General features: G+C 41.2%; 1 protein-coding gene across 1 annotated transcript in view; it reads right to left on the bottom strand.

Annotated features, from left to right (window-relative positions):
* The window catches only part of ZNF536 (zinc finger protein 536), a 556,339-nt gene extending 530,698 nt beyond the window's left edge, over positions 1-25,641 (bottom strand). The window contains exons 1-4 of the mRNA XM_081201107.1: positions 25,369-25,641; positions 24,197-24,295; positions 14,424-14,541; positions 9,731-9,879 (exon numbers count right to left, since the gene is read on the bottom strand). Coding sequence (XP_081057233.1) covers positions 9,731-9,733 — 3 coding nt within the window. The 5' untranslated portion in view covers positions 9,734-9,879; positions 14,424-14,541; positions 24,197-24,295; positions 25,369-25,641. The remainder of the gene's footprint in view (positions 1-9,730; positions 9,880-14,423; positions 14,542-24,196; positions 24,296-25,368) is intronic.
* Between the last annotated feature and the right edge of the window lie 1,329 nt (positions 25,642-26,970).

Genomic DNA, 26,970 nt, shown 5'->3' with positions numbered 1-26,970 from the left:
ATGCTAGGGCCAAACTTTCTGTTGCATTTAATTCTGTGACTTTTATTGTCCCCCGAGAGTTGTTGTTGTTTCCATGTTTTAATGCAAAGCAGACATGGGTAACTTCAAAGTAGAGAAAAGAACAGGCAAGGAGAGATATGGCTCAAACCTATCCCTGCCAGCTATTTGCCGGATCGAAACTGCTCCTGCCAAACTTTTTCCCTCTATATACTAGGGAAGGGTGTGATTTTGGGACACATACTTTCCCCTTCTACCAGATGGTGAAGCAACTCAGTGGAAACAATGGGACAATGCCACCAAGGTGGCAGGGAAACCATGGCAGGGAAAGGGTTAAACAGCCTCTCTCACCTGCAGCTGCTCTGCATTTAAATATATATATAACTTGGAGAGGCGGAAAGAGTCCTGGAATTATATCCGATGAGTCATTTGCCCCTTAATTACCTTCCTAATTAATTGCTAAGGGGCGTGGGTGGCGCTGTGGGTTAAACCATAGGATTTGCCTAGGACTTGCTGATCAGAAGGTCAGCGGTTCGAATCCCTGCAACGGGGTGAGCTCCCGTTGCTCGGTGCCTGCTCCTGCCAACCTAGCAGTTCGAAAGCACGTCAAAGAGCAAGTAGATAAATAGGCACCACCCTGGCGGGAAGGTAAACGGCGTTTCCATGCGCTGCTCTCGTTCGCCAGAAGTGGCTTAGTCATGCTGGCCACATGACCCGGAAGCTGTACACCGGCTCCCTCAGCCAATAAAGCGAGATGAGCGCCGCAACCCCAGAGTCGGCCACAACTGGACCTAATGGTCAGGGGTCCCTTTACCTTTAACAAATTGCTATGTGAATGAGAAAGTGGACTGAAATAATCTTTACCAAAGCAAAGTGGTCCATCAGCCTTTGTATCCTTCCCATCTCTGCCATGGGAGCATATTCATCCAGTGCTTTTCAAGCTGCACTGGCTCCCGGTGGAGTACAGGGTCAGATTTAAGGTGCTGCTTTTGACCTTTAAAGCCCTTCACGGCCTAGGACCCTCGTACCTACGGGACCGCCTCGCCTGGTATGCCCCACGGAGAGCCTCAAGGTCCATAAATATCAACACCCTAGTGGTCCCAGGCCCTAAGGAAGTTAGATTGGCTTCAACCAGAGCCAGGGCCTTTTCAGCACTGGCCCCAACTTGGTGGAACGCTCTGTCTCATGAGACCAGGGCCCTGCGGGATCTGATCTCTTTCCGCAGGGCCTGTAAGACAGAGTTGTTCCGCCTGGCCTTTGGATTGGAGCCAATTTGATTCCCTCCGCCCCCTTTTTCTTTTTTTTCTTTTCCTTCTCCTGCAATGAAGCTCCATTTTAATATTTTAATGTTCCATTATTTTAATGTTGTATTTTATTTTTGTTTTTAAGTTGTAATCACTCATCTTGTTTTTATTATTGCTTGTAAGCCGCTCTGAGCCCGGCCTTGGCTGGGGAGGGCGGGGTATAAATAAAAATTATTATTATTATTATTATTATTATTATTATTATCTGCCTACTGATGGAGATGAAAGGCCCAAAGAGGGAGAATGATTGTGTCCACATACCTGGATTTGTGTTCACACACAGCTATTGTTCAAACGTCTTTCTCTAATCTCTTAAGAGTTACGTATAAGGTGGATGGATTGGATGTGCTCATTTGCCAGATGGAGCTGATGGAAAACACACCACGGAGTGTCGTCACAGAGGCTGGTTCAGGAGCATACCAAAGCTATGAGCTGTGAGCCATCAGGGAAGACTAAACCACAACAAAACAAGGGATAACCAAATAAGAAATCCAAGATGATGTTCAAGACACGATGTGGATCATTTCTTGCTGGGAAGAAAGAGCTCACAGTTCTACCAATATCCTATTGGGTGGTTAGTCAATACAAGCAGTTACGCAATTCACTCTAGAGCAAATGACGGCTAGGCAAGCGATTAGGACAGACGTTTTCAGTATTCAGTCCATACTCCAGCAAAAGAATCACTTGGGATTTAGTGGAATCTTATTTATACCCTATCAATAGCGTGCATACACACAAAAGCTCATACCAATAACAAACTTAGTTGGTCTCTAAGGTGCTACTGGAAGGAATTTTTTCACAATATCCCAGTAAGTGCTCAAATATGGGGATGTGGTACAAAATAAATCTACTGAGAAAATCAAACAGAGTTGTTTCTGAAGATAATAAGGGTAAAACTTGATCTACCCTCATTATCTTTATCCAATACGCATACAATTATAGGAAGGGAGGAAAGGAAGACAGATAGCAAGCAACAATATCTGAAATGTTCAAAGAATACCATGCCAGCACTTAGCTGGTGACACTTGAGATGAAGGAGATAATTGAAAGGATGATTGCACTAGCTTGTTGTACTCCATTGATAAGAAAGACTTTAGCGTCCATTCACTATGCTCAGCCATAATACAAGATGTCTAAAGGAAACAAAATGCTAGACTGCTCCAGAGTGACAATGCCTTGGAGCTACGGGGTGTTAAAATGAAAGATAAAACAAATGAGAGAAAGAAACTGAGTTGTAAAGAGGATACTTGCTGACAAACATTTGGGCAACTACTCTAACACTAGAGCATCGTTTGAATGATCACCAGTGTTGCTTCCACCCACAACATCTCAAGTGAACAACAGGCCCTAAAACACAGAATCACTGCTTTAGAAAACAGGCTTATCAATTTTTTTGAAAGCAAAAGGCAACAGGGAGCATAGGTTTTCACAATCAAGACTTATCAGATATATTGGCTGCAGGTCCCAGGTTCAATCCCAGGCATCTTTGGCTAAACATGGATGGGTTGTGTGTTTTATTTCATGGTTTTGTTTTGGTTTTGTCTGGGGGGGGGGTTGGCTAAATATGAACAATCTGTCAGTTTCTGCAGCCTTCAGAACAATTTAAACTGCATTCAGAAAGCGAAGGAATAAACTACAGCTTCTGCTTAAACAACGTTGAATATCTTTTTTACTTTCAACCCTGCCCCCCTCAGCCTGCCTCTCTATATGAAGAGATGGAGAATGGTCTCACTGAAAGAGAGAGTACAACGAGCGCACATTAAAGCAAAGCTTTGATTCTGAACTCTTTATCCTGAACTCTGAACAATGGACACTTATGAATCATTTGTGCCATACAGTGCAGTCTTTTGAATGAGTAACAAGAGAAATCAGTTTTGCTAATACAGTTCTCATCCTGTATCTCACATTCATCCAGATTTATAAATACACACAAGGACTAAAAGTTAGAAGACCAAGATCACATAGAGGATGTTGTGAGGGCAATATGCTGGACAAGCTGGGAAATTATTGTTGGCCCAACAGAATAACACATGGCATTCTTTGATATTTTCTATTTAAGCTGTTTTGTCAATGGAAAGAAGGGCAGTTTGGGGCAGCCATGTTATTTTCCATACAATTCCACCTGAGAACAACAGACCATCACAAGTACCATTACTACTGGAGGCACTCGCTGTAATTAATATATCATTATTATTATTATTATTATTATTATTATTATTATTATTATTATTATTATTATTATTATTATTATCCCACTATTCCTCCTGAAAAAGATAAAGGCAGAAATCACACAAGAAATAAAACAATTGAAACATCAAAGAAATACAACCGTAATTCCAGTACTGATGCAGATTGGGAAATATCTCTACTTAAAAGACTTGATGGAAGAGGCACATCTTCAGTAGGCACCAAAGAGACAACAGAGATGGTGCCTGTTTAATATGTGCAGAGCACAGTGACTGCCGGGGTATGTAAAGGATGAGACAACCTTTGGAGCAGCCTTTCTCAACCTTGGGTCCCCAGATATTGTTGGACTACAACTTCTATCATCCCTGACCGCTGGTCCCGCAAGCTAGGGATGATGGGAGCTGTAGTGCAACAACATCAGGGGCAGCCAAGTGGAAGGGGCCTGGATGGCAGACCAGAGCAGCAAAATTCTTGCTCTGGTCTGCAGGCCAGGGTTAAAAGCTGGATGCACCAAGCACTAGCAGCACAGTTGCACTGCAGGGAGGGTGCTGTGACTGGGCCCGCAAAGGCTGCTTTGGGGTACTCAAAGTGAGCGAGGAGCTCCAAGCTGTGGGCTTTTTAACTTTTCAAAAGAAAAGAAATAATTCTGACTAGAACACAGGTAATGCTAGAGTACTTGGACTACCTGAACCTTTATTCCTTATTCCTTCCTTCCTTCCTATTTCCATGTGGATTTTTTCCTTAAAATCTACACAAAAAATGGAATGGAGGGGACTTGTTCCATGCTCCCACGCAGAACTGGGACTTTAATGCATCCTTGCTTGGAACAGTCCACCCTTATTTGGAACAGCTATAATGCAAATTCTTGCACAATTCAGCAGCTATTATGGAATTCCTGCAGAATATTTAATATTAATTACTTTAATATTAAGTTAAGTAGGGTGAGGGTGAGTGGAAAAGGCACTTCAGCCAGGGGGAAAGCCAGATTCACATATTGTTTCAGAAAGTGAAAATTTGGTGAGGTCTCCTTTAAATGTGATCTGAAATTAACTTCTCCCCCATCCCTGGGTTCAATCCCTGGCATGTCAAGATAGAGCTGGGAAGGACCCTTGCCTGCAATCTTGGACAGCCCAATTGACAATACTGTACTGAGTTAGATTGGCCAAGAGCCTGGTACGGTTTAAGGGAAGAAGAGACATGAACAGATGCTGAAGCAATAATTGTCCAGTCCCATGGCAAGGATATACCAGAACATACTCATTGTCCCTTTCATGTGCTGCAATGGTTCCTTCATGAAAAGGGGAAAGAGGACCCTAACAGCAAGTAGGCTTCCACAGAATGGAAAGAGCAAGAAGGAAAATAAGGGGGAAAGAAAGTCAGTAATGATTCTTATTTATAATGCCAAACCTGCTTTATAGAGTAAGAACCTTTTATGCACATCAATATTCTTATGTAGCTTACGTATATAAATGTGGATCAATTCATACATTTATTTAAAAGTGATAATAATCCATGTGTGCATTTCTTTCCTTTTCATTTTAGCATTGCATCAGGTCCTAACTGAAAACCCTTGAAATAACTGCTGGCTTGCTCATGGCCAATTCTGTGTCACTGCTATGAAATTAGTCCTGAAATTAAATGGCTCAACAGCGCTAAGACATTCCCCAACTACTCCAGCAAGCAGTCACTCACCTCTAAGGTTAACAGGATAAAGGCTGGATAAAGAAACTACTCATTATACCCGCTCTACAAAGAAGCAATTATGCGACTTTATAAAGTGGTTTCAAATATATTTTGCAAACTAGGACTCAAGACAAATATTAGAGGCAGCAAATTACAGTACTTAGGAGAATTATCACCCAAGTAAAGAGACTCTTAATCTATAAAAAATATCAACAAAAGATGTAAATATGGACTCCTCTATGGGTGGCATATCTCCAAGAAAATATACATCTAATCTCGCAGTGTGTAGCCTCCAATACCTGGGGAGAAGGTTAACAATTCAGAGCTGTTTCCTACAGCTATAGAATATATTTTGATGTAGATTTGCAGATATCAGAGACTTAAAATCTATTATATAATCATAGGGCAAGGGTAAGAAACCTGTGGATGTACTTTTTTTGTGGAAAAAGAACTACAATGCCGGTTTTCATTTTAATCAATTTTACACTGAGAATTTAAAGAGATTATGCTTTATTCTGGGGCATTCGGTTTTAACAATGTTTTTACTACCAAGAGTAAAATTGCAGGTTACATTACATCATTAGGCACGCATTGTATGTTCTACACGGAGATGCATGAAAGCAAGACAACGTGGTAACTAGTGGTATGAGACTTGTTCCAGCCCAAGGGTCAGAAACATGGCAACCTTGTAGGTAATGGTGCCCTCGAGGTCTCCCCCTGCTATCTGTAAATCCTCTGCCCTCACATAATTGCTCCACTTTTCCCCTTTGAAAAGGCAATAAAAGTGAAAGAGAAAGTCGGGGGAAGTCCTCTTCAGGTCTCAAACTGGCACCAGTAAACTTTTCCATTTCATGCCCCTTTCAAGGCTCAGAAAGAAGCTAAGTCACTAGGAAAGGAGTGATCCAGAGTGCCATGGGACACACATGTAATGGACCCCCCCCAAAAAAAAAACACACCATCAAACCATAGGTCACCTTGGTGCCCACAGAGATGTGCTGCATTCTGCTGGTGGTTCTGTTGTCAACCTATTTGAAAACAATGAAGACCCGTCTGTGTATGCACACTGGATCCATCTAATGGGGAACTTCTTGTGGCTTCCTACATCCCTGAAGTTCAGCTGGCCTTCACTAGGGACTGAGCCTTTAGCATGCCCTGTGGAAGTCCTTGAGGGTGGAGGTTCAGCAGGAACCATCCCTCCCCTTCTTGCAGAAATCATTTGTAAACTATATTGCTTAGACAGGTCTTTGCTATATGGATTTTCTTTTTAACTAATCAGTATTTATGTTTTCATGGATGTTTTCTGCTAATTTTATTCTTGTATGTTATAAACTGCCTGGAAATGTCTTGATGAATGTGTAGATTATAAATATGTAAACAAATAAAATAAACTATAACCCTTCTCCTGAAGGGGGAATCCCTCACCTTGTTGCAGATGCTTTTTGTTTTTTTAAAAAACATGATAAACTAAAGCCAGTTCTTCATGCAAACTTCTTTCCACCTATAAATCATTTGGAGATGCCAATCATATTCAAAATCCATGTTGAAAAAAATCTTTTTTAAATGAGCCTTTCCATTGATTGTACAAACCCTGCCTCACTTCAGACACCTTAATTAGTAGTAGATGATTAACTTCAGTTTGATCAAGGACAAGGAAATTTTTGAAGTATCCCCAAATTCTCTAAATGTTTCAATTGGGGAGGGGGTTTGGAACCATGCAGAAGATCACCACATTATATGGAATTTTCAGTGGCTTCTGCATCTCATCACAAGAATGTTCTCAGTCTGCTCCAGTATTTAATAGCTCCAGAACTCATCAAAGAATGCATTAAATCTGCTGAGATTCACTGGCAGGCATTTCTTTCCACAAATATATCCCAAACAATTTTTTAAAAAAATGTAGATTAGACAATAAAGCAATATGAAAGGATCAGTAGGTTTTCCATACTCTTATATACGATTCCTCTCCAACCCCCAGGAACATATGACTCTCAGCTAAGGGTTGTAACCAATGTCAGTCCTATGCAGAACAGACCCACTGAAATTGATGGGGATGGCTAATTTACATTCATTAATATCAATGGGTCTATTCTGAGGAAAACTAAAGTCACATCCACGTCATACTTTTATATATCTTTAACAGTAATGGGGAATCCTGAGAAGAGTAGTTTCCTAAGGGTACCAGCCTCTCAGACCTACAATTCCTAGCAACCTGATGGAGGAGGGAAAAGGGTAGGACTTATTTCTTTTCTTGGACTCTTGGGTACCAATTACCACGGAGAATAGAGGAAAGCCTGTTTCACATTTCTACTTAGCTTTTGGAAACAATTCACACACAAAAATGTTTCCACAAGTGGGCAGGATGTTCCAAGGTGGTAAGTACATGTGAGGTGTTTGTTCACACTGTCTTTGAAATGGCTGTTCTACTCAGCAATAGCCTTTGTCTTAAGTGGCAAAGTCTTGCTAGCTCACTAGGTGACAACAATAGGCTATGTACTGTACTACAGTTGTTGGACAGCAAGCATCAGGAAGATGAAGAGTAATGGTGGTATTAGGTCGGAGGAGGAGAGCACAAGCAGACAGCCGAAATGACAGTCTGGATCACTTTGCTCACTTGCTGACTGTTACTCCCCTGATAGGTGGCCACTCAGATGAATCCTTCACAACCCCCACAGCCCTGCCTTGCCCATTGTTTGAAGTGAGCCCACCACTGTCAGCCAGTCCACCAGTCAGACTTGATTGCCCAACCTGATATAAAATGTGCTGCCTTCAAGCACATGCAGTAGCCACCACTGCCAGCCAGCCCACTAGACTGCCCAGCTTAGTATCTTTTGTCCTGACACCTTGGGTCTGCTATTGGATAGAGATAGCATTGCTTGACACCAAGGGACTTGTAAACACAGGCAACAGCTATGTATGTTAAATGAACAGTACATTACTTCCTGCCCAGTAAATGAACAGCACATCATCCAAATGCCCTTATTTTTAAAATGAAAGAATTGACGTCTCCTTCTGGCAAGGATGGGGAACCTTTGAGGACAACACTCCCTTTTTGGGCAACCTTCCAGAGGTTGCGTACCTGTGGTGGATGCAGACAGAGGCAAAAGTGGACAGAGCAACAGATGTACATTTTACCTTTATACAGTAGGCCAGTTTGTAAACATACTCGCATTCTCCCCATCCAAGCAAGCTAGCAGGGCAAGCAGCATTACCAGAGTTCAAGGACACATTCCAGCTAGGCACAAAAACTCAAGGAGAGAGTGAAGCAGGGGCCAGTGAGAGGTACAGGCTGGGAAATGGGCTGAGGAAGAGGTGAAGCTTGTGCAGAGTCCCAAGGGTCAGGTGGAGAGGCCTGGAGGGTGACATTTAGACCCTGGGTCTGAGGTCCCCCACGTCTGCCTCACAGCTGGTACACTTTCCTTCTTTTCAGTTGAGCAGATACTATATCAGTATATGTGTCCCAGGCACTTAATGGATGTCATATATTAACAGATGGTCCTGTCCATACATTACGGCTGATCAGCAGGAGCTGTCGCTTCTGGTGGTCCTGTCTCCCCCTAAGTTATCAAAACTCAATACAACATGGCACCAAAAGTGCTCAAGGCCATTTCCTGTTGGCTGAGAAGAGTATGAGTCAGCACTGGAACTCTCTCTACAACTCAAGATTTTACTTTCTTAAAAAGAAAAGAAATGTCCTGACATTTATGGAGTACATTTTATTCTTGGAATCAGCTATGGAGCCAAATGCTTCTGTACTGCACCGCACAATCCTAACTACTGAGAAATTCTTTGAAAGCACTCTGTAAATTCCACATCCTTTGTATAGATTCTACGCCACACCACAAAATCAATACTATAATATTATGTCAAATTTGCATAGCACATGAAAATAGTCATATGCACTGAAGTACACACGCCTTGGAAAAAGCAAAACTCTGTACCAAATAAGCCTATAGTTGCCAGATGTGTATTGATCCAGATACCTCTAGACCAGTGGTAGGGAACCTGCAGCCCTCCAGATGTTACTGGACTGACCATTGACCTTGATGGCTGGGGCTGATGGGAGCCGGAGAACAATAGCAGCCAAAGGCCTCAGGTTCCCCCTGAACTCTAAAACAAGTGATTTCTGAAAATATTATAAGGAGATTAAATGTATGGTGTGTAAGTAAACAGAATCTAAAGTAGCTGACATTCCCCCAAAGTATTCTGGGAACTATAGCACAGAACTAAAATTCCCAGCACACTTAACAAAATATAGTTCCCATAATTCTTTTTTTGGGGGGGAGTTATGTGCTTTAAATGGATGGTGTGCTCACAACCTCGATGCCAAATCATGAGAGTATCAAGAGGCCTTTTTCCATGCTTATTTGGGGGAAAATATGTTCCAGAATTATTGAAGGGCTTATCAAAACTTGATTCTGTAATCTTACATTAAAAATATATATATTTAGACTCACTTTTAAAGTCTGAAATAGGATTACAACATAAAAACACTGTTACAGTATTATCTTAGCTTCAAAATATTTTACAGCCCATACAGAAAACAAAACCCTGTCACTTACCATTTTAACTGTTAGCACTGTTAACTGTAAAACACCTCCTTCTGTTTCCTTCCCAGAACCATGGTGGAACACATGAAAGGTCAAATATATAAGATAGAATTCTAACACACCGAGATTTCACTCCCATGTTAATGCACCTCAGATCAAGCCTGCAAAAGTGAAAATAATAAATTTAGGGAAACAAGCAAAATGACCCTACTGGTTGGTTGGTTTCCTAGATATCATCTACATATTTTAGAAACGTACAACCTTCTAATAGAAATGAATAAACTACTCAACCATAAAGTTGCTATAGAAGATATTCTTGTTCTGATTGGAAAGGGCATCTGCTATCTGCAATATTGATAATACTTTTCAAATTTCATCTGCTTTTGTTTGCATTCTGTGTCGTCTGTTTAAACACACTGGGAATAATAATGAATCCCTGCATTATCTTCACTTTTTCAAGGCCGAACATATAACTTTATCACAAAAATAATTAAAATTCTTTGGCACTCTTGTATCTTTTCCATTAAACGTTATCAAGCAGTGACAATAAACTAACATCAGTCCAAGGCTGCCCATATGCTGCTTTTTAAAAAGAATGCATTTGTCCCAGGGTGAGATACATGAATTTTGTGTTTACAGGGTCAAAGAATTCTGAAGTTTTTTATAGTGTTAGGACTATAAATCTGGGTGCGCACATAAGCAAGGATCATTAGGTAAAGCAGGGATACCTATAAACTTGTTAAAATGTCTCTTAATAGACAAATCTTAGCCACTTTATAACTCAGGGTGTGATAGATGCAAAGGGCTGGCACAATATCTCAGGCTCCAATTCTCAAAGACTATCACAAGCACAGAATCCTCAATGGGGCACTTTCCTCCTCTGCCCCATTTCCATGCTTATACAAGGCTCAAACGGAACCCGGGCTTAGCTACTTTTTGTTGCAGAATGAGCCTTCAGTGCCAGGTCCTGAAATATTTAAAGACAGTGTTTAAGCATATACAGTACACACTGCCTTTTTCTCATCAGTAAATAACCACAACAGCTACCACATACCTTGGATTCAGAGGAAGTGCTCCCAGGCCAGAGACCAAACTGTATTTGTTATCTGGCATCTTCTCCTTTTTTAAAAGGAATTAAGCAGTGATTTTACACACAGTTAGGCTATGTACACAAATAGCCACTGAAACTCACAGGGGTTGGGTTTCTTCACAGTACGCTTTTGTATACAATGCTTTGCAACTGTACACCATTATCAAAAATGGCAGCTATGATCCATGTTGCATGTAAACACAATTGGGGATGTTTTCAAGCTAGTGTGCCATGGTGTTCTCTATTCCCCTCCCCTCAATTAGTGTTCCATATATATATATATATATATATATATATACACACACACACACACACACACACACACACACACATATACATAAACACACACACACACTGTTTTGTAAAAAAATATATATATTAGGCAAAAATTCATCCAAACATATGTAATTTACAGGGAATTCAGATTAAACACTGATAAATGTTCGTGTGGACATTTTTAAAAAAAAACACAAATTGATGTGACTATATTCATAATTTTAAGTTTTTGAATTTTTTTACTGTTGTTGTTTTTATCCAACCTTTAAGTGGAGTACTAAGCTCTACAAACATTTGCTGTAACCCATCTTTAGACCTTAGAGTGAACAGCAAGTAATAAACAAAAATAATAACAGTAATAGTCCAACAAATTTCAGAGGCCCAAGGTTGAGAAAGGCTGCCTTAGAGGGTTGTTGTAAGAATGACAGCTAAACAATGCACATGAAACACTTCAAAGATGGATTTCTTATTAACTATTCTTATCACCTAACTTTTTTTCAAGGAACAAAAAGTAACACAGATAGTCACTGACTCCCCCCAACCATGCCCCGTTTCACTGCCACAACAACCCTGTGACATAGGTGAGACTGAGAGAGTAATCCAGCAAGTTGTTGGGTGTAGTAACTTTGATCAAAAATGGCTACAGAGAAAAGCTTTAAAAACACCCCCTCCCCCTCCTCAATATCTGATCAAGTTCACAACTTCATTTCATTGAAATAAAACTTTAAAAAATTGTGAGACTGGTATTGCATCTTATCCAGTTTGACCATAGAAGCTAATTAAAGGGTGGAAGATTTTCCTCAAGCAGTGTTCTCACGTAACAGGATTTTTTCTCCCTGATAATAATATAAATAATAACTACTGAATGCTGATGCTCCAGTCTTTTGTTGGATTGGCATATGGCATGAATAGTTTTATTGATGCTCACTGTATACCATGTGGATGAAAGACAGTCTGGAGATATTTTAAATATAAATAAATACTGTAATAAGTAATAATGTGCAGGACAAGCAACGCACATTGGCAAGAAAGGCAGAGCCGCAACACAAGCAGCTTATAATTTTAACACTGGCAAAGGGAGAGGAAGGGCTATGGCTTACAGTAGAGTCCATGCTTTGCGTACAAAACCCCCAGGTTCATCTTCTTGGCATCTCCAGGAGCTGGGGCTGCCCCCTGCCTGAAACCCTCCTGAGCCTGCATGGTGCAGTGGTTAGACAGCCGGACTAGTACCTGGGAGACCAGGATTCAAATACCCACTTGGGCATGAAGCTCATTGGGTGACCTTAGGGGCCAGTCACTGCCTCTCAGCCTAACCAACCTCCACAGGGCTCTTATGGATATTAAATGATGAGAGGGAGAACCTTTGGGCTCCTTGAAAAAAAAGATGGGATATAAATGCAACAAACAAACAAATCACGGAGAGCCACTGTCAGTCAGTGTGTAGACAATGCTGAACTATATTGGCCACTGGTCTGACACAGTATAAAGCAGCTTCCTCTGTTCCTAGGAGAGTGGTGAGGGTAACACGGGACAAATATGGAGCAAATGGAAGCAGTTAACTGATACGTAGCCTTCTTTTTAGACGTGGATCATGTCTGAGGCATAAAGCCAATTCACAGAATATGTGGGTATTCAAAATTTGGAAGGGGGATTTGATGGGAGAAAGTGGGCGCAGCTTGATGTAATGAGGCTTCACACTGGAATTTTTAACTGAACATTTTGTCCTTACTACATTGGAACCAATGTCAGCTTATGTTGTAAACTTAAGGCTGTTCTGCTCACTTCAGTGTCACCCATACACAGTATTGCATAGCAATGAGCCCTCTTTCCTAAACAAGTAACCGGAACTGAGTTACTAAACTGATCCATCAGTATAATTGAAGAACTTCCATAGGAAGGCAGAAATGTTAGAGAGACATTAAATTCTCTCTGAGTGTGTTTTGTTAGCTCTTTCTCTCTCTCAATAATCAGAAGCAGAATTCCTACAGTCCTGCGTCTCATGTGGAATGCTTAAGCAAGAAATCCATAACTTTTAATATGATGAGATTGTCCTGCTAGAGGAGATGGATTTTTTCCAATATCCCTTCTAACAAACAAGGTGAGTTCCCTGTATCAGCACATTTCAGTTTTCTATTCCACAACACTCACGTGCTGCATTTAGAAGGAATACATAGCTCAGTATTTTAAAATCACATTATAAATGAGATATGTACACAAGGATCAGCTGACAGGCAGATGTCTTAACAGCGGAATTTCAGAACAGCAAATGCTTTTGGAACCAGATGCATTTAACAGCTCTGAAAAATTCTCCATCATTTTTCACCTGCAAAACCTGCCCCCATTGGAGCAGCTAATAAAAGCCAAAGTAGATGTAACAATAGTAGACATGTGTGCGTTTTCCAAACATGGATCTGCCCCAAGATGTGAAGCAACCATTTCTCACAGTGAATGCCCCCCACTGCTAACCCCTCTAAAGCTCTTCTCTCCAAGCTGTGGCATTAGAATTCGGCTAAAGAGTGAAGCACCTGTCAGGGGACAGACACTGATTAGGAGTGTTTATTTGTATTGCTTTAAAACCTGTTTTAGTTGTTTTCACTGTGTGATTGTAAACTGCTTTGAGATTTAAGTGAAAGGTGTGTCATAAATTAATAAAATAAAAAACAATGCTTTCATGGCTTGAAAAACATGAGCACTACACTACAGCGCCAAAAAGTGGTCTCAGTTCTTCTCCCTTCCTCACTGGATGGGGAGACAGAAAGGAAGATCCCATAGTTCTGCAGCCCATTTATAATAATTTTAAGCATGTACATTACTCGTATGCAGTGCTTTTTTTCTAAATAAATAAATAAATAAATAAATAGTTTAGGGGTATTCTCATTTTCCTACTCATATTGAAATACTGCCCCTCAATGAGGCCGAACTTAGATTCACAAAATGTTTAGGGGCATGCGCACCCCTGCGCACCCCCCCCCGCCCCCAAAGAAAGCACTGCTTGTATGTATGGTCACTTTTTCAGAGAGAGAATAGAAAACTGCAGCTGTGCATACACATAGAGTGGATAGTTGCATCATGTTATGCAGCACAGGCCAGGGGCTTCAGGGGGCACTTTACAGAGAGACGATCCTTGGGTATCCTTTTATTTGCACCACAAAGCTATTATATCACACATGGATAGCAATAGCATTTTCTGTGGTACCACAGCCCAAGGCCCCTGCAGAGGTTTATACAGAAAGGAGAGAGGGATATAAGAACAAAAAATACTGAGTTGGGTAGTTTTGTCACTCTGCCCCAGGGGAAGTTCACCAAAACAAAGTACCTGGAAGGGAAGACAACACTTACACCTCAGCTTCCTCCCGTAGGATAATGGCTGCCTTAGTTGTTCCTGATGACTGGGGAAGACCCATCAGATCTGAGCTCTGTTTATCTCCTACAAGCCTCCTTCAATCCACATTCTTGCCTGTAAGAAGGTGCAGGATTTTATTATTGAAATGGAAGGCCCTTCCTTCTTTCCCCAGTCTGTTAGATAAGCCACCATCAGCTGCTCTGTATTGCTTGTTAATTGCAGTACACACCATACATTTAAAGCAAACCCCTAGGATTCATTGGGGAGGGAAAATGTGATTTAAATATGTGGTGTGTATGCAGCTGTAGCCACCCTGGAAGTAGCTCATTTTGTTTGCCAGTGAGGGTGGTGTCTTAAAGGGAACTTTCACCCTACATTCTCTTTTGGGTGAGATGGGAATAAAGATGTCATGTAAGCAGAGCTGCCTGCTGGCCAGCCTCATGCCATGTCTTCTTCCCCAGTTCCAAAACCCCTGCAAATAGTCCTAGCATCTACCACAAACATTAATATTTCAGGTAATGCTAAATAAAAAAGGGCATTACACTTTATCTGCATTTTCACTTAATGCTAATACAGGCACTTGTCAGCAGATATAAAAGTAACAGGAGACAAGGGTTTATTTTTATACCTCACACAACAGCAACTGGTGACTTTCCTTAGATCACTGTATGTGTGCAGGCACTTGCATCCCCCCCTTAACTGTTGAAATGTTTTAGACAGATTTTTCCCTCCCACCCCTACTCTGTTCCTCATTCAAAATAAAAATAATTTTAGACCATCTCTGACATTCTAATTTCAACAACCAAATAAGAAGATAGAAATTGCTTTTGCCTTAGATACAGCAGTTCAGTGTAAAAAAATTTAAAACCAAATCGTAATAGAACTACCTTCTCCTCAAGGTTGACAAAGGGCAATTTATTTTTGGCCTTGTTCACATTGTCATTTTTTCTGGTTTCCTCTGGCCCATCTATAAACCATGTGGGGGAAATGTACCCTAAAGCTGTGGGTTTTCTTCAAGTTTATTACACTGATTATTACAGTGATAATAAGGTATCCCTGATATTGTGCACTACTCCTCTACACTACACTACACCACACCACCACCACCCTAATTGAGACAGAGAAATTAAGAGTAGTAATTTCCCAAGGTTCCTCTAGCAAAACATGGGAGCAGAACACAAGGTGGAGGGCAGAGGAGGGTGACCAATATGGCAAAGGGTCTGGAAACCAAGTCGTATGAGGAATGGTTGAGGAAACTGGGTATGTTTATCCTGGTAAAGAGGATAGTGAGAGGAGATATGATGGCCATCTTCAAATATCTAAAAGGCTATCACATGGAGGATGGAGCAAGCTTGTTTTCTCCAGCTCCAGAGGCTAGGACCTGAGCCAATAGAGTCAAGTCACAAGAAAGGAATTGCCAACTAAACATCAGGAAGAACTTTTTGACAGTAAGAGCTGTCTCCTATGAGAGGTGCTGGACTCTCCTTCCTTGGAGTCTTTGAAGCAGACATTGAATGGTCATCTGCTATGTATGTGCTAGTTGAGGTTCCCTCATTGCATGAGATTGGAATTGATGACCCTCAGGGTCCCTTTGACCCCACTATTCTATGATTCTATGAACAATACTTTAAATTAAAATTGGAATAAGTTGGATCCAAAGGTTCCCTTCCAAATGCAGAAGGCATATTTTTCTCATTGGAGAACTGTTTCCTCATACAATTTGTGATACAACTGTGTGGTGCCATCTTGCACAAATTCTTCCACTTGTACAGAAAGGTTGAGGCAAGTTGATGCACAATAATTGATATGCAACCTGCTTATTACAGAACTGTATGTAAACTCTCAATCTATCAATCAATCTTTAATGACCAGCACCAAAGAAGCAAAATAGGGAACACACAAAAGTCATTATCCAGATGTCTGTAATAGCATAAAAGCAAATAAAATAAATTATATGAACTGTGTGGACTCTTGCACACGCTCTTGCTGAAGAACACGATTGGCCTCCAGTGACTTTTTTAAAAAATCTAGCCCACAGTGTTTGAAGTATAAGTTCATTCTACAACTGTCATTTTGAAATAAAAAAGGCATGGACTTGGGAACCAACTGAAGAGTCCTTGCTTGCCTTAGAGAAGGCTTATAGGGTACACATTTGTAGTAATTGCATGGTATCTAAGAGTGCCATATTCTTGACTGCTTTATGGACCTCTTTTGTGATGTTGAATTCATTGCCCCACTGAGGTTCCACCCATGAAGTTACTCCTGATTTATGCTGGCATAAATGTCATAATTTAGTTTACGAGTAGAGAGTTGTGTATTTTTCAGAATCTAACTGAAGCTCCCCTTCCAGGGCAATTTATTAGAGCTAGCTAGTTCTGCACTGAAAGGAAACCTGTGAGAATGGGGCAATGCCAAGAGAAAATTGGCCCAACATAAACTCAAATCCCAGAGGACTGGCAAAGAGTGAATGTGCAAGAGCAATTTCAGCTCAGCAGTGCTCAAACTGCTATGACATGCTAGTCCAAACAGTTGAATTTTGATCATCCAATATAACACTTAACATCTGGGTAAAATTGGTGCACCAATCAGAAGAGCAGTCTACCACTTGAGACAGGTTAGTACAATCAGTTTAGGAAGCTGCCTTGTATTAAGTAAGACCATTGGTTCATTTAAGTCAGTATTGTCTACATGAACAGATATCAACTCTCCAGGATTTAAGAACATAGGCCAGTGGTCTATCTAGTTCAGCATCCTTTTCTCACAGTGGTCAACATGATGTTGATGATATACCCCTCCTTTTTCCCTGATGGAGCTCAAGATGGCTTACAGAGAAAAACAAGAATTGATAAAATAAAAGACAACAATTAAAAATAAATAAAACATTATTAGAATTAAAACTATATAAAACTATATATACAAACAATTGCAATAAAAACAGCACAGCACCAGCCAGTTCATTAAAAGCAGTCATTTCCCAAAAGCTTGTTCGAACAAGGAGGTCATCACCTGCCGGCAGAAGGACAAGAAGGAGGAAGCTGGTCTAGCTTCTCCAGGGAGGGCGTTCCAGAGTTCAGGAGCAGGGAGTCTGGGGTGCCTGTGGGACACCCACAAGAAGGACCCAAGCACAACAGCACTCTCCTGCGGTTTCCAGCAACTGGTATTCAGAAGTTTTACTGCCTTCAACAGAGTCTTTCCCATTCCTTCCTGGAGATGACTGGGGTTAAACCTAGGCACTTTTGAATGTAACACATGTCCTCTACCACCAAACTGTAGCCCTTCCCCAAGAAGTCTTTAAGGATATACAGTGGTACCTCAGGTTACATACACTTCAGGTTACAGACTCCGCTAACCCAGAAATAATGCTTCAGGTTAAGAACTTTGCTTCAGGATGAGAACAGAAATCATGCAGTGGCAGCGCAGCGGCAGCAGCAGGAGGCCCCATTAGCTAAAGTGGTGCTTCAAGTTAAGAACAGTTTCAGGTTAAGAACGGACCTCCGGAACGAATTAAATACTTAACCTGAGGTACCACTGTAATTTGCTGAACAGCAGCCTGCAGCCTAGTTTGGTGCAGGATCTGGGATGAACTAGCTTGCAGTTACTCCCTTCTGGAACCTGACTTTGATCCAGCAAAAACACCAGCCTTTATTCTTACAAGTGTCTCAGCCCCACTATTTTGCTTCCCATTTCCTCTGCCTTTGTTCCTTCTCCCTAGCCTCATTCTGTCGCTGTCAGATCTGCACTTCTACAATATTTAATTAGCCTTAAATATAGCAGAGGTCCTAGTGATCTTATCTTAGCTGGGGTACTGTGAATAATCTGATACTAATACCACCACTTTTCATGAAAAGTACTTGGGATAATAACTGCAGTGAAAGTATTCGCTTCTTCACTCTTCACTTATTCTTTCACCTTTAAATGGTGAAGCTGCTCTTCACTGCTTCTCCTGGAACTGTGAGAGATGCATATACAGTAGATGCCAGATTAGGCTAACAAATGTTTGAAAACATCACAAAACACTACAATGGTGACAGCCCTGTTCTATTGCCTGATTACTTACACTATTAAAACCAAAGCTTACATCTTCCTTAGCAGATCTGGAATTAACTTAAATTTGAACGGGTTGGCTTCATTGGATTGCTAAATGGGCTACCCAGAACATCCCAACCATGATGGCTTTTCGGGGAGGGGGGTGTCTTGCTCTGCCCCTCCTCAATCTGTCCTAGTAGTTGCAAGAAGCTCTATAACATGTCATATAAGATCTCTGTTGGATCCATTATGTCTCCTTTCCATTTGTAGCCAACCAAAGCAACATTACGGAGGTGATGTGTTTCCAGCTACTCCACCCACTGCTTTTGGAAGCCTTATAAGAAACTGCTGCAGGAGATTGTGAACAACATCATGAGAGAGAGGGGTTTCCAGGACTCAGGTGAAGCTGTCAAGCTCCCTTACTATTTTGGCTACTGCCAGGAGTTGTTAATGTAATCTTGTTATATTTATAGTACTGAGATGTTGTGGGGCTTTTGCATGTTGTTATATTTGATATTGTTTTATTATGTTACTATGAAACTGTTTGTGCAATGGTTTAAGATGCATACCTGTTTTCTTTGTTGTAAGCTGCTTTCAGCATGATTCTTTCGGAGAAAAGGCAGCATACAAATAAAATGATGATGAAGAAGACAAAGAAGCCCACAGCGCATTTACCATTTTACCCCATTCCCAGTAAAGGCAGTGTGCCTCTGAACCTAGATATGTACTTTATTTCTCATGGATAAAAGCTGTTGATAATCCTATTCTCCTCCATGAATTGGTCTAACTCCCCCTCTGAAGCCATCCAAGCCATACAAAAATAAGAACAACCCTGCTGAATCAGACCAGTGATCCGTCTAGTCCAGTATCCTGGTCTTGCAGCGGCCAATCAAATGCCCCAATGGGAAGCCTGCAAGCCAGTGGGCATCATCACACCTTGAGGCACCAAATTCCCTAAACTGATTCCATGTTTCACGAATAAATACCGTACTTTGTGCTGAACTCACTGCCAACCAACCTGTAGTAGTTTGTTTCGCTCCAGATAAATCACAAGCTGCAGCAAAGGTGTGTTCTTTGCTTACCACTTGTGGCTTGTCCATGGGAGGCAAGCCACGAGCCCATGTTAGGGGACAGTGCAAGCAGGACTGACAGAGCAAAGCAGCCACATTTTTTTCTGATAGCTTCTGCATGCTTACACATGCACACTTAGCCACGATTTGGTTTTAGAGGTATGTGTGAATGGGCCCTATGTGAATTTTAGTTATGTTTGGTTAGTATCAGAAGCTGAGAAATTACAAACAGCTTATTTGAGTAAAGAACTGCCATTGGTCGTCCATCTAGGTTAAAGGCAAATTAAGATCATTTTAGCATTAGAAGGGCAACTCTTATCTTTAAAAATCCACCCAGAGGCATGGAGAATTTTCATCAGAGAGAGCTGGATGATTGGAATTCAGTGTACCTTTGGGGGGGGGTCCTGCTGCCAATGGTTTTAAATAACAGGTGCTTTCCTGTCCTAAAGGCAAGGTGCCATTCTTTAATTTGAGGTTACCCTGTCAAAATTTTTCTAACTTTCCCCCCCATTCCTTTCAGATTGCAAGCCTGAGGGCAGATATTGTCTTAACACTGACATTTGTAAGCCACTCCAGGGGTTCTTCTTTGGCTGAAGAGCAGGATAAAAATGCTTTAGATGAATAAAGTTATTTTGAGGGAGATAAATGAGTGTTCCAGGTGCAGTGGTTGCACCCATTGGCCCTATCCTGGCTACTGTGGATAGGGGTGGATTTTAACAGCTGGCTGGCCCCGTGCCTCCAGGCTGCCTGGGGATGGCTGCTTACCCTCTTCGGGAGTAGGTGGCACTTACGGCCCCTTGCAGGTCTGCTGCCATCCCTGGGCAGCCTGGACATATGGGCCAGCCAGCCGTTAAAATCCATCCCAGCTGGCCACAGGGCAGGGTTGCCCTCTGAATCCCCAGTTTTTGAACCAGCCAGTCAGGAGTCCCCTGGCAGACTGAACCTTGCTGGTGGACCCTGAGCCAGAGGTTTCCGCTCAGATCTGCCAGCGACACATGAAAGCCGATAGGGCAAATCCTTTACAAGCAAAGGCCCCAGTTTCACTCCTTGCCCTCTCCAGGTAGGGCTGGGAACCCCGCTCCCTCTGAGACTGTATACACACTACCAGTTTAAGATGCAGCGGGGCCATTATTTTTTCTCAGTTCAGATCGAAACAGGTTTAGTGGGGGGAAACACATCCATACAAAGCATTTCCTAAGATATGACAGGATGGATGTGTTCACAGGGTGTTCACAGCCTGAAACCCTGGGGAGCTGCTTTCAGCTAGTGGAAATGAATACAGTGGAAACAACTCCAATGGTCTGACTCTGTATAAAGTGTTCTCCCTGTGATTACTATTCACATAACACTCAATGCTTTCTGACAGAGTCAGTTCACACAGTCAGCTGAGCCTGTCTCATCAGCTAAATAAAGAATAGGTTGTACACACATGTGTGAACCTGGATTACATATGTGTGTTGGGGAGAGGGAAAATAAACACAAATATATTAGAGAAAGTATCACAAAAAGGCCAGATTCTTCTCCTTTACACCTATGCAACTGCTGAACACAGGCAGTTTTTGTAAATCCATGATACTATGCTTTTGGGGTTTGGGTGGGGGTCAGCTGGTCACGAATCAGAATAACCTTTCATGAGTTCTTTCATCCTGCCTTTAAAGTTGCTTTCCTCCCTACCCACTTATGCTAACATTCAGAGGCAATCAGCAAAATAATAATTTCACATTTTCAGGCCATTACATTATGTGTTGCTTTTGTCAATGGTAACTTTTTAAAAAGGTAAAATTTCTTTGCATATTGACTGCCAGCCCTGCACAGATGTAATGGCATCAGCCACTGCACCACATGATGAAATAAAAATTAAATTGTAGTTGGGGGCTTTTAAATCAACTCAATTAAAATAAAGAGATTCTTGGCTTGATATAGGGAAATATTTGTATTTCCAATTCTATTTGTTAATACATTGACATATGTGCTATTTTTTAAATGTAGCACTAAGTGCACTTTCTGTCAATGCCATAGATTTTTTAATAGACTGAGAAAATGCATTTCATTTCTTCTTATTTTCCTTCAATACATCATTTGGTTCTGCTTTTTGCCTGCATGAAATTCATTTTCTAATGGAAATATTTGTTTTGTAAATCAAATATGTATTATGCACAAAATGCAAAGCACAAATTAAATTATGTTAATGAAATGAAAGAGATATGAAATGCATATTTCATGGACAAAACATAACCTCAGCAAACAACCATTTCTTGATAAAATCTTTAAACACAATCTCATTCTGTGACAGACATATTGTTAAAGCAGATAGCACCTCATTTAAATGGTTTCCTTTAATATTAGTGCTTAGTATATAATTGTAAATAACTTTTGGGATGAAAAACCAATAATGAAATACTGTCTTTAATAGTTTGCTATTGATGTCAGCATAAAATTTGTAGTAGTTGAATATTGGAAATTGGGAGTGGAACACAATATAGTCAAAAGCTGTAAATGATTGCATATTTAAATAGAGCTGACTAAGGCAAAGATGTTATAGATATTAGTAATAGGCAGAAAATTATGCTGACCTAACATTATTTGACAAAACCCACTGTTTTAAATTATATATTGGTTACACTTAATGAATAATAGATTTTGTAGGTGTTGTTTTTCTGATCATAATGCTGATGATACCATATGCAGGATATTCCTCAGTCATCTATCTGACAATAAAACAGGTGGACATCACAAAGGGGACCAGAATTTAATATATGCATGCCTCTGTATAAATCAATGATGGAGCCACACCTTTGTGTGCTGCTGTATATGGCTCTAGACAGCAATGTGGAAAAAAAGATGACAGCAGAACGACTAAAAAGAAGGGAGGGAATCAACAAAGATTGTAAGAGAGTTGGAAGAGATTACTCCAATGCAAGAAATGGCTACAAAGGGAGGATTCTTCAATAGAGGTGGGGAGGGGAATGATGACAAGTGTAAAAACTATTAGGATTTAAGATTGGTATGGGAAGCGGGGGAGAATAACTCCCCACCCCTGAAAGTGGATGCATTAGCCTTCAGCAGAAAAGTGATAAGAAGTGCAGTTGTACCGGACCATTTCGGACCATTTCGGATAACTTGGAATAGATGTGTGTCATGCATGTGTTATCAACTAAACACCTGGCTTATGGCCCATTGAAGAGTGACTTAGAGGTGTGGGCTGGCTGGAAGAGTTAGTTTCTGCTCTGTGCAGGCTCCCAGACCTCATCATATTTCAAGGATGCTTGAGCTATGATTCCTGCATTGCAGAGGGCTGGACTAGAGTACCTTCCAACTGTACAACTCTATGGTCTCAGTTGTTAGTGGACTCTCCTACATTGGAGGTTTTTAAACAGCATTGCAGGAATTTGAACAAAATGACCCTTGGGGTCCCTTCCAATTCTACAATTCTATGATCAAGAATAAAGCTTCATTTGCAATTAGCTCAACCTTCTGCAGCAGAAGACAATAGTCAGCCAGCTCAAAGCACACTGCTTCTTGCAGAATAACAAAGCAGCTTGCTTGTCATCACATGGCCAAGAGTGAGATGAGGAACTTTCAGGTCAGAGTGAGATGAGGAACTTTGTTCACATGCCTCATTGCAGGTTTAACATCCATTTGACCAAGCAGTAATGTAATGATCCAATGGCCATTGCACTGCACTGAACAAGTATGACACACACTGAACTCTCTGTGAGCAAGTTGTCATCATGTTTGGTCACATGAATTGGCTCTACCTGGTTCAAAGGAAGCACCTTCTTCAAGCCCATTGGGAACAATGGTTAAATACCTGGAATGACATTATGGCTAGACCATGCTAAAATTAGAAGATAAATGCATTTTTAAAAGACTACAACAATCATTGCCACCTGCTAGTAGGAAATAGCAATGATACCTCATTTTCAAAAATTAGACAACTTCATGGAATAGCAATTAACTAAGGGGGTCAGTGCACTCTCCTCTTTCCAAGAATGCACTTAGGCCCAATATACTGAGAGAAGGTGGGAGTGATCAAATTGACAATAGCTTTTCTGTACTGTTCTGTAAGTTTTCCCCACATGTCCACACCAGCCCACTAGTTTAATAACACAGGCTATTAGGGATGCAGGGCAGGATAGGGAGGTAGCATTGGATTAAGTGCTCATTGAAAGGCAAATTCACACTTTCTGAAAGGATATAAGAACCAAAACACACCCATCCTTCAAATTTTGCACTTATTCAAATTTTGCAGCACAGTTTTCTACCATATGATTTTACAAAAATGCTTATAGTACGGGGAAATGTGCATGCAAATGAACATGTTCATGAAAAGAACATACAAAAATACATTGTATTACTGGTAGGTACAATCGCTGACAGAATGTATACATGAGTCAAAGTTGCAGACAAAAATGTGTTTATTAGGGGGGATTTGCACTAAAATGCAGGTGAATTTTTATGAGGATTAAAAAAAAAACTTGCAAAATGCTGTAGTAATGTGGAGAACTGTGCTTCAGAATAAAAACAAAAAGAAAAATGGAAAGAAGCATAATTGACAGATATATAAAATATTATATTTGCTCATCATAGAACCAAATGGGATTTGTTTGTGACGTGGCTAGCTGGCTCTATGTGAAGTTTACCAATAAAAATTGTGTTACTTAAGTACTCACTGTGGTCCTAGTGATCTTTCTAAACTGGGTTCAGGTCTGGTTGACGGCACAAATGATTACTTGAACTCAAAGATATAGCCAGCAACAAACTGTTCAAGTCTGAAGAAACAAAATAAGTAACAATTTATTGTTTTAGTGCTGTAATACTGCAGGGAATTATTTTAAATCACCTTAGTCTATTGATTTCAGGGTGTTTTTTTAACACTTTGTGGTCCATACATTTAGGAGCCACGCTTTTTGTGTTTGCAAGTTGTTTTTAACTGTTTTACTATTGTGTTTCAATGTTGCAACCCTCCCTGGGACCTTAGGGTGAGGTGGTGGGGGAGGGGGACAACAACATTTTACTACTGTTGTACATCATTTTGGTGCTTCTGGTGGAAAGTGTTTCTAAATTCTGTTAAATAACAAATACTGCTGTTTTCAAAGTAAACATCCCACAAATCCTGAGGCAAAGTGCCTCCTCAAGGAGAAGCCAACCTGAGGACACAGGCCCATGTCGAAAGCCAGCTTTTTAAGCCCTCACAGCAAAAACCTAGGCATTTACTAGGCCTTTGTAAACCGCTCTGAGGTTTTCTACAAGCAAGCGGTATATAAACTTTACAAAATAAAGATAAAATAAATACTAGGCCTCAGAACAACAGCGTTTCCATCAACAAAGACAGTGGAAAGTTGATCTCAGTACTTCTTTCCCCATGAATTTTGTTTGTGTGAGTGAGAGAGAGAGGCAAATGTACACAACACTAACAAAATACAGTGGTACCTCGGGTTAAGTACTTAATTCGTTCCGGAGGTCCGTTCTTAACCTGAAACTGCTCTTAACCTGAGGTACCACTTTAGCTAATGAGGCCTCCTGCTGCTGCCGTGCCGTCAGAACATGATTTCTGTTCTCATCCTGAAGCAAAGTTCTTAACCTGAAGCACTATTTCTGGGTTAGTGGAGTCTGTAACCTGAAGTGTATGTAACCTGAAGCGTATGTAACCTGAGGTACCACTGTACAGCCATTCAAAGGAAAGTTTATGCCTCCCTGCTGTAAACAGCACTCTTAAGCCCCAACCTGACTAAAACTGTCCTGAGGCCTGTTCTGATGAAGAATGACTCAGGCATTTTCTTTAAAAATAAAACCAAAAAACAGTTTGGGCCTATCCAGGGGCTTTCTTTGACAGAACACTTACAAAGGAGCTGGCCTCAAGTCCGGGGGCCAAATGCGGCCCTCCAGGTCTCTCTGTCTGGACCTTTGAGCTTTCCCCAGGTCACCACACCACTCCTCACCGGCCCTTCTTCACACCCCATATGTGTTTGTTTGGCTAGTACATCCTTGTACTCTGATAATGCTGCTGGCTTCTCTGGATTCAGGAGAGAGAGGGGTGTGGAAGAGTATGTGGAAACTAGCCTACACCACAAAGGCAACAACAACACTTTTGCTGTGACTACTTTTGCCTCTGGTCCTGCCCACCACTACCATGTGGCCCTCAGAAGGTTGACTGGAACAGATCATAATCGTAGAGCTTTGGAAAAGCTCCCCACCCCTGCCTTACAAGCAGGGCATATCTGCTTATATGTGAAGAGCAGTGGGGTTGTTGTTGTCGTTTAAATACCACAAACTGAGGCCTTCACCTCCTTCCAAGTGATGGTGCTTGAAACTTGTGCAAGTTTCTGGATAATTTTGCTGTGTTTGGGTACCACTCAGTAGCCACACCAGGCTAGTTGGAGACTGGGGGAGAGATAACCCAACATTTGCTACCACAACAAAAGATTTCTAAGTTAAGGTTTCTTCTTCTTCTTCTTCTTTTTGCCCTCATGGCAGCTCTTTGAGATAAGCCAGGGAGGTGTAGCGTCTTCCTGCCAACCTCGCCCGCTGCGGTCTCCATTCTCTCATCACAGACAGTGTTTTTCCACCCACATTTCCCTCCACTCACATTAAGAATTTCCCTTCTCTGCAAGAATCCCCCCCCCTTCAGACTTATATTAAGGAACAAGCACTGAGTGCTAAAAATGCAAAATATGAACATGAAAGTTGCAGCCCAAAAGCAGCTAGTGGGCTCCTTGCTCCGGAGCTAGAGGTAATTTGGAAAATGAAGGTGCCTGTCCCTGCAGGGGCACCTTCTTTTCAATGGCACAGTGCCAAGGCATTCTGGAAAGCCTAGGGGTGCTGTGTAACTGCCTTCCATCCCAGGGATTTGCAATTGGGTCCAGGGAAATAAGAATTGCACCACCTGAATTGCACTAAAAAAGATCACTCTGCTGCACAAAAGTCTACCTCAGTACACCTGTTGACTTATACCATGAACATATATTTATTTATTTAAAAAAATATAGACCATTATTTCATTTAAAAATATTGAAGCAGTTCACACACACACAAAAAAAAAAAAATACATTAAAGCATACAGTAAAAACCATATTAAAAAGTTAAAAACAGATGCCAATTAATCATTGTGGAAAGATGCATTTTTTATTGCCTGCCTAAGGTCTAACAGAATAGGAAAGTTTTCAGCAGGCATCTAAAAGTTGGCACAGGAGGTACCTGCTGAATTTCTAGTGGCAGAGTGTTCCACAGGACTAGGCCAGCGACACTAAAAGCTGTGTGTGTGTAATGAGCCTTGCCAACTCAGGGAATGGCCAGCGATGCTCCTGCAGATGTTCTCGGTGATCGAGGTGGGATAGATTGTTGTCAAGAAGCTGCGAACAGATTCCACCTGTAGATAATAGAGAAAGGTCCCGTCCCCCCACTCTCATAACACAAGAACTCATGGAAATCCAGGAAAGAAAGAATG

This window comes from Podarcis bocagei, assembly GCF_964188305.1.
Source record: "Podarcis bocagei genome assembly, chromosome: 7".
Taxonomy (NCBI): Eukaryota; Metazoa; Chordata; class Lepidosauria; order Squamata; family Lacertidae; genus Podarcis; species Podarcis bocagei.
The sequence above is the reverse complement of the archived record's forward strand: the minus strand, read 5'-3'. Positions and strand labels throughout refer to the sequence as shown.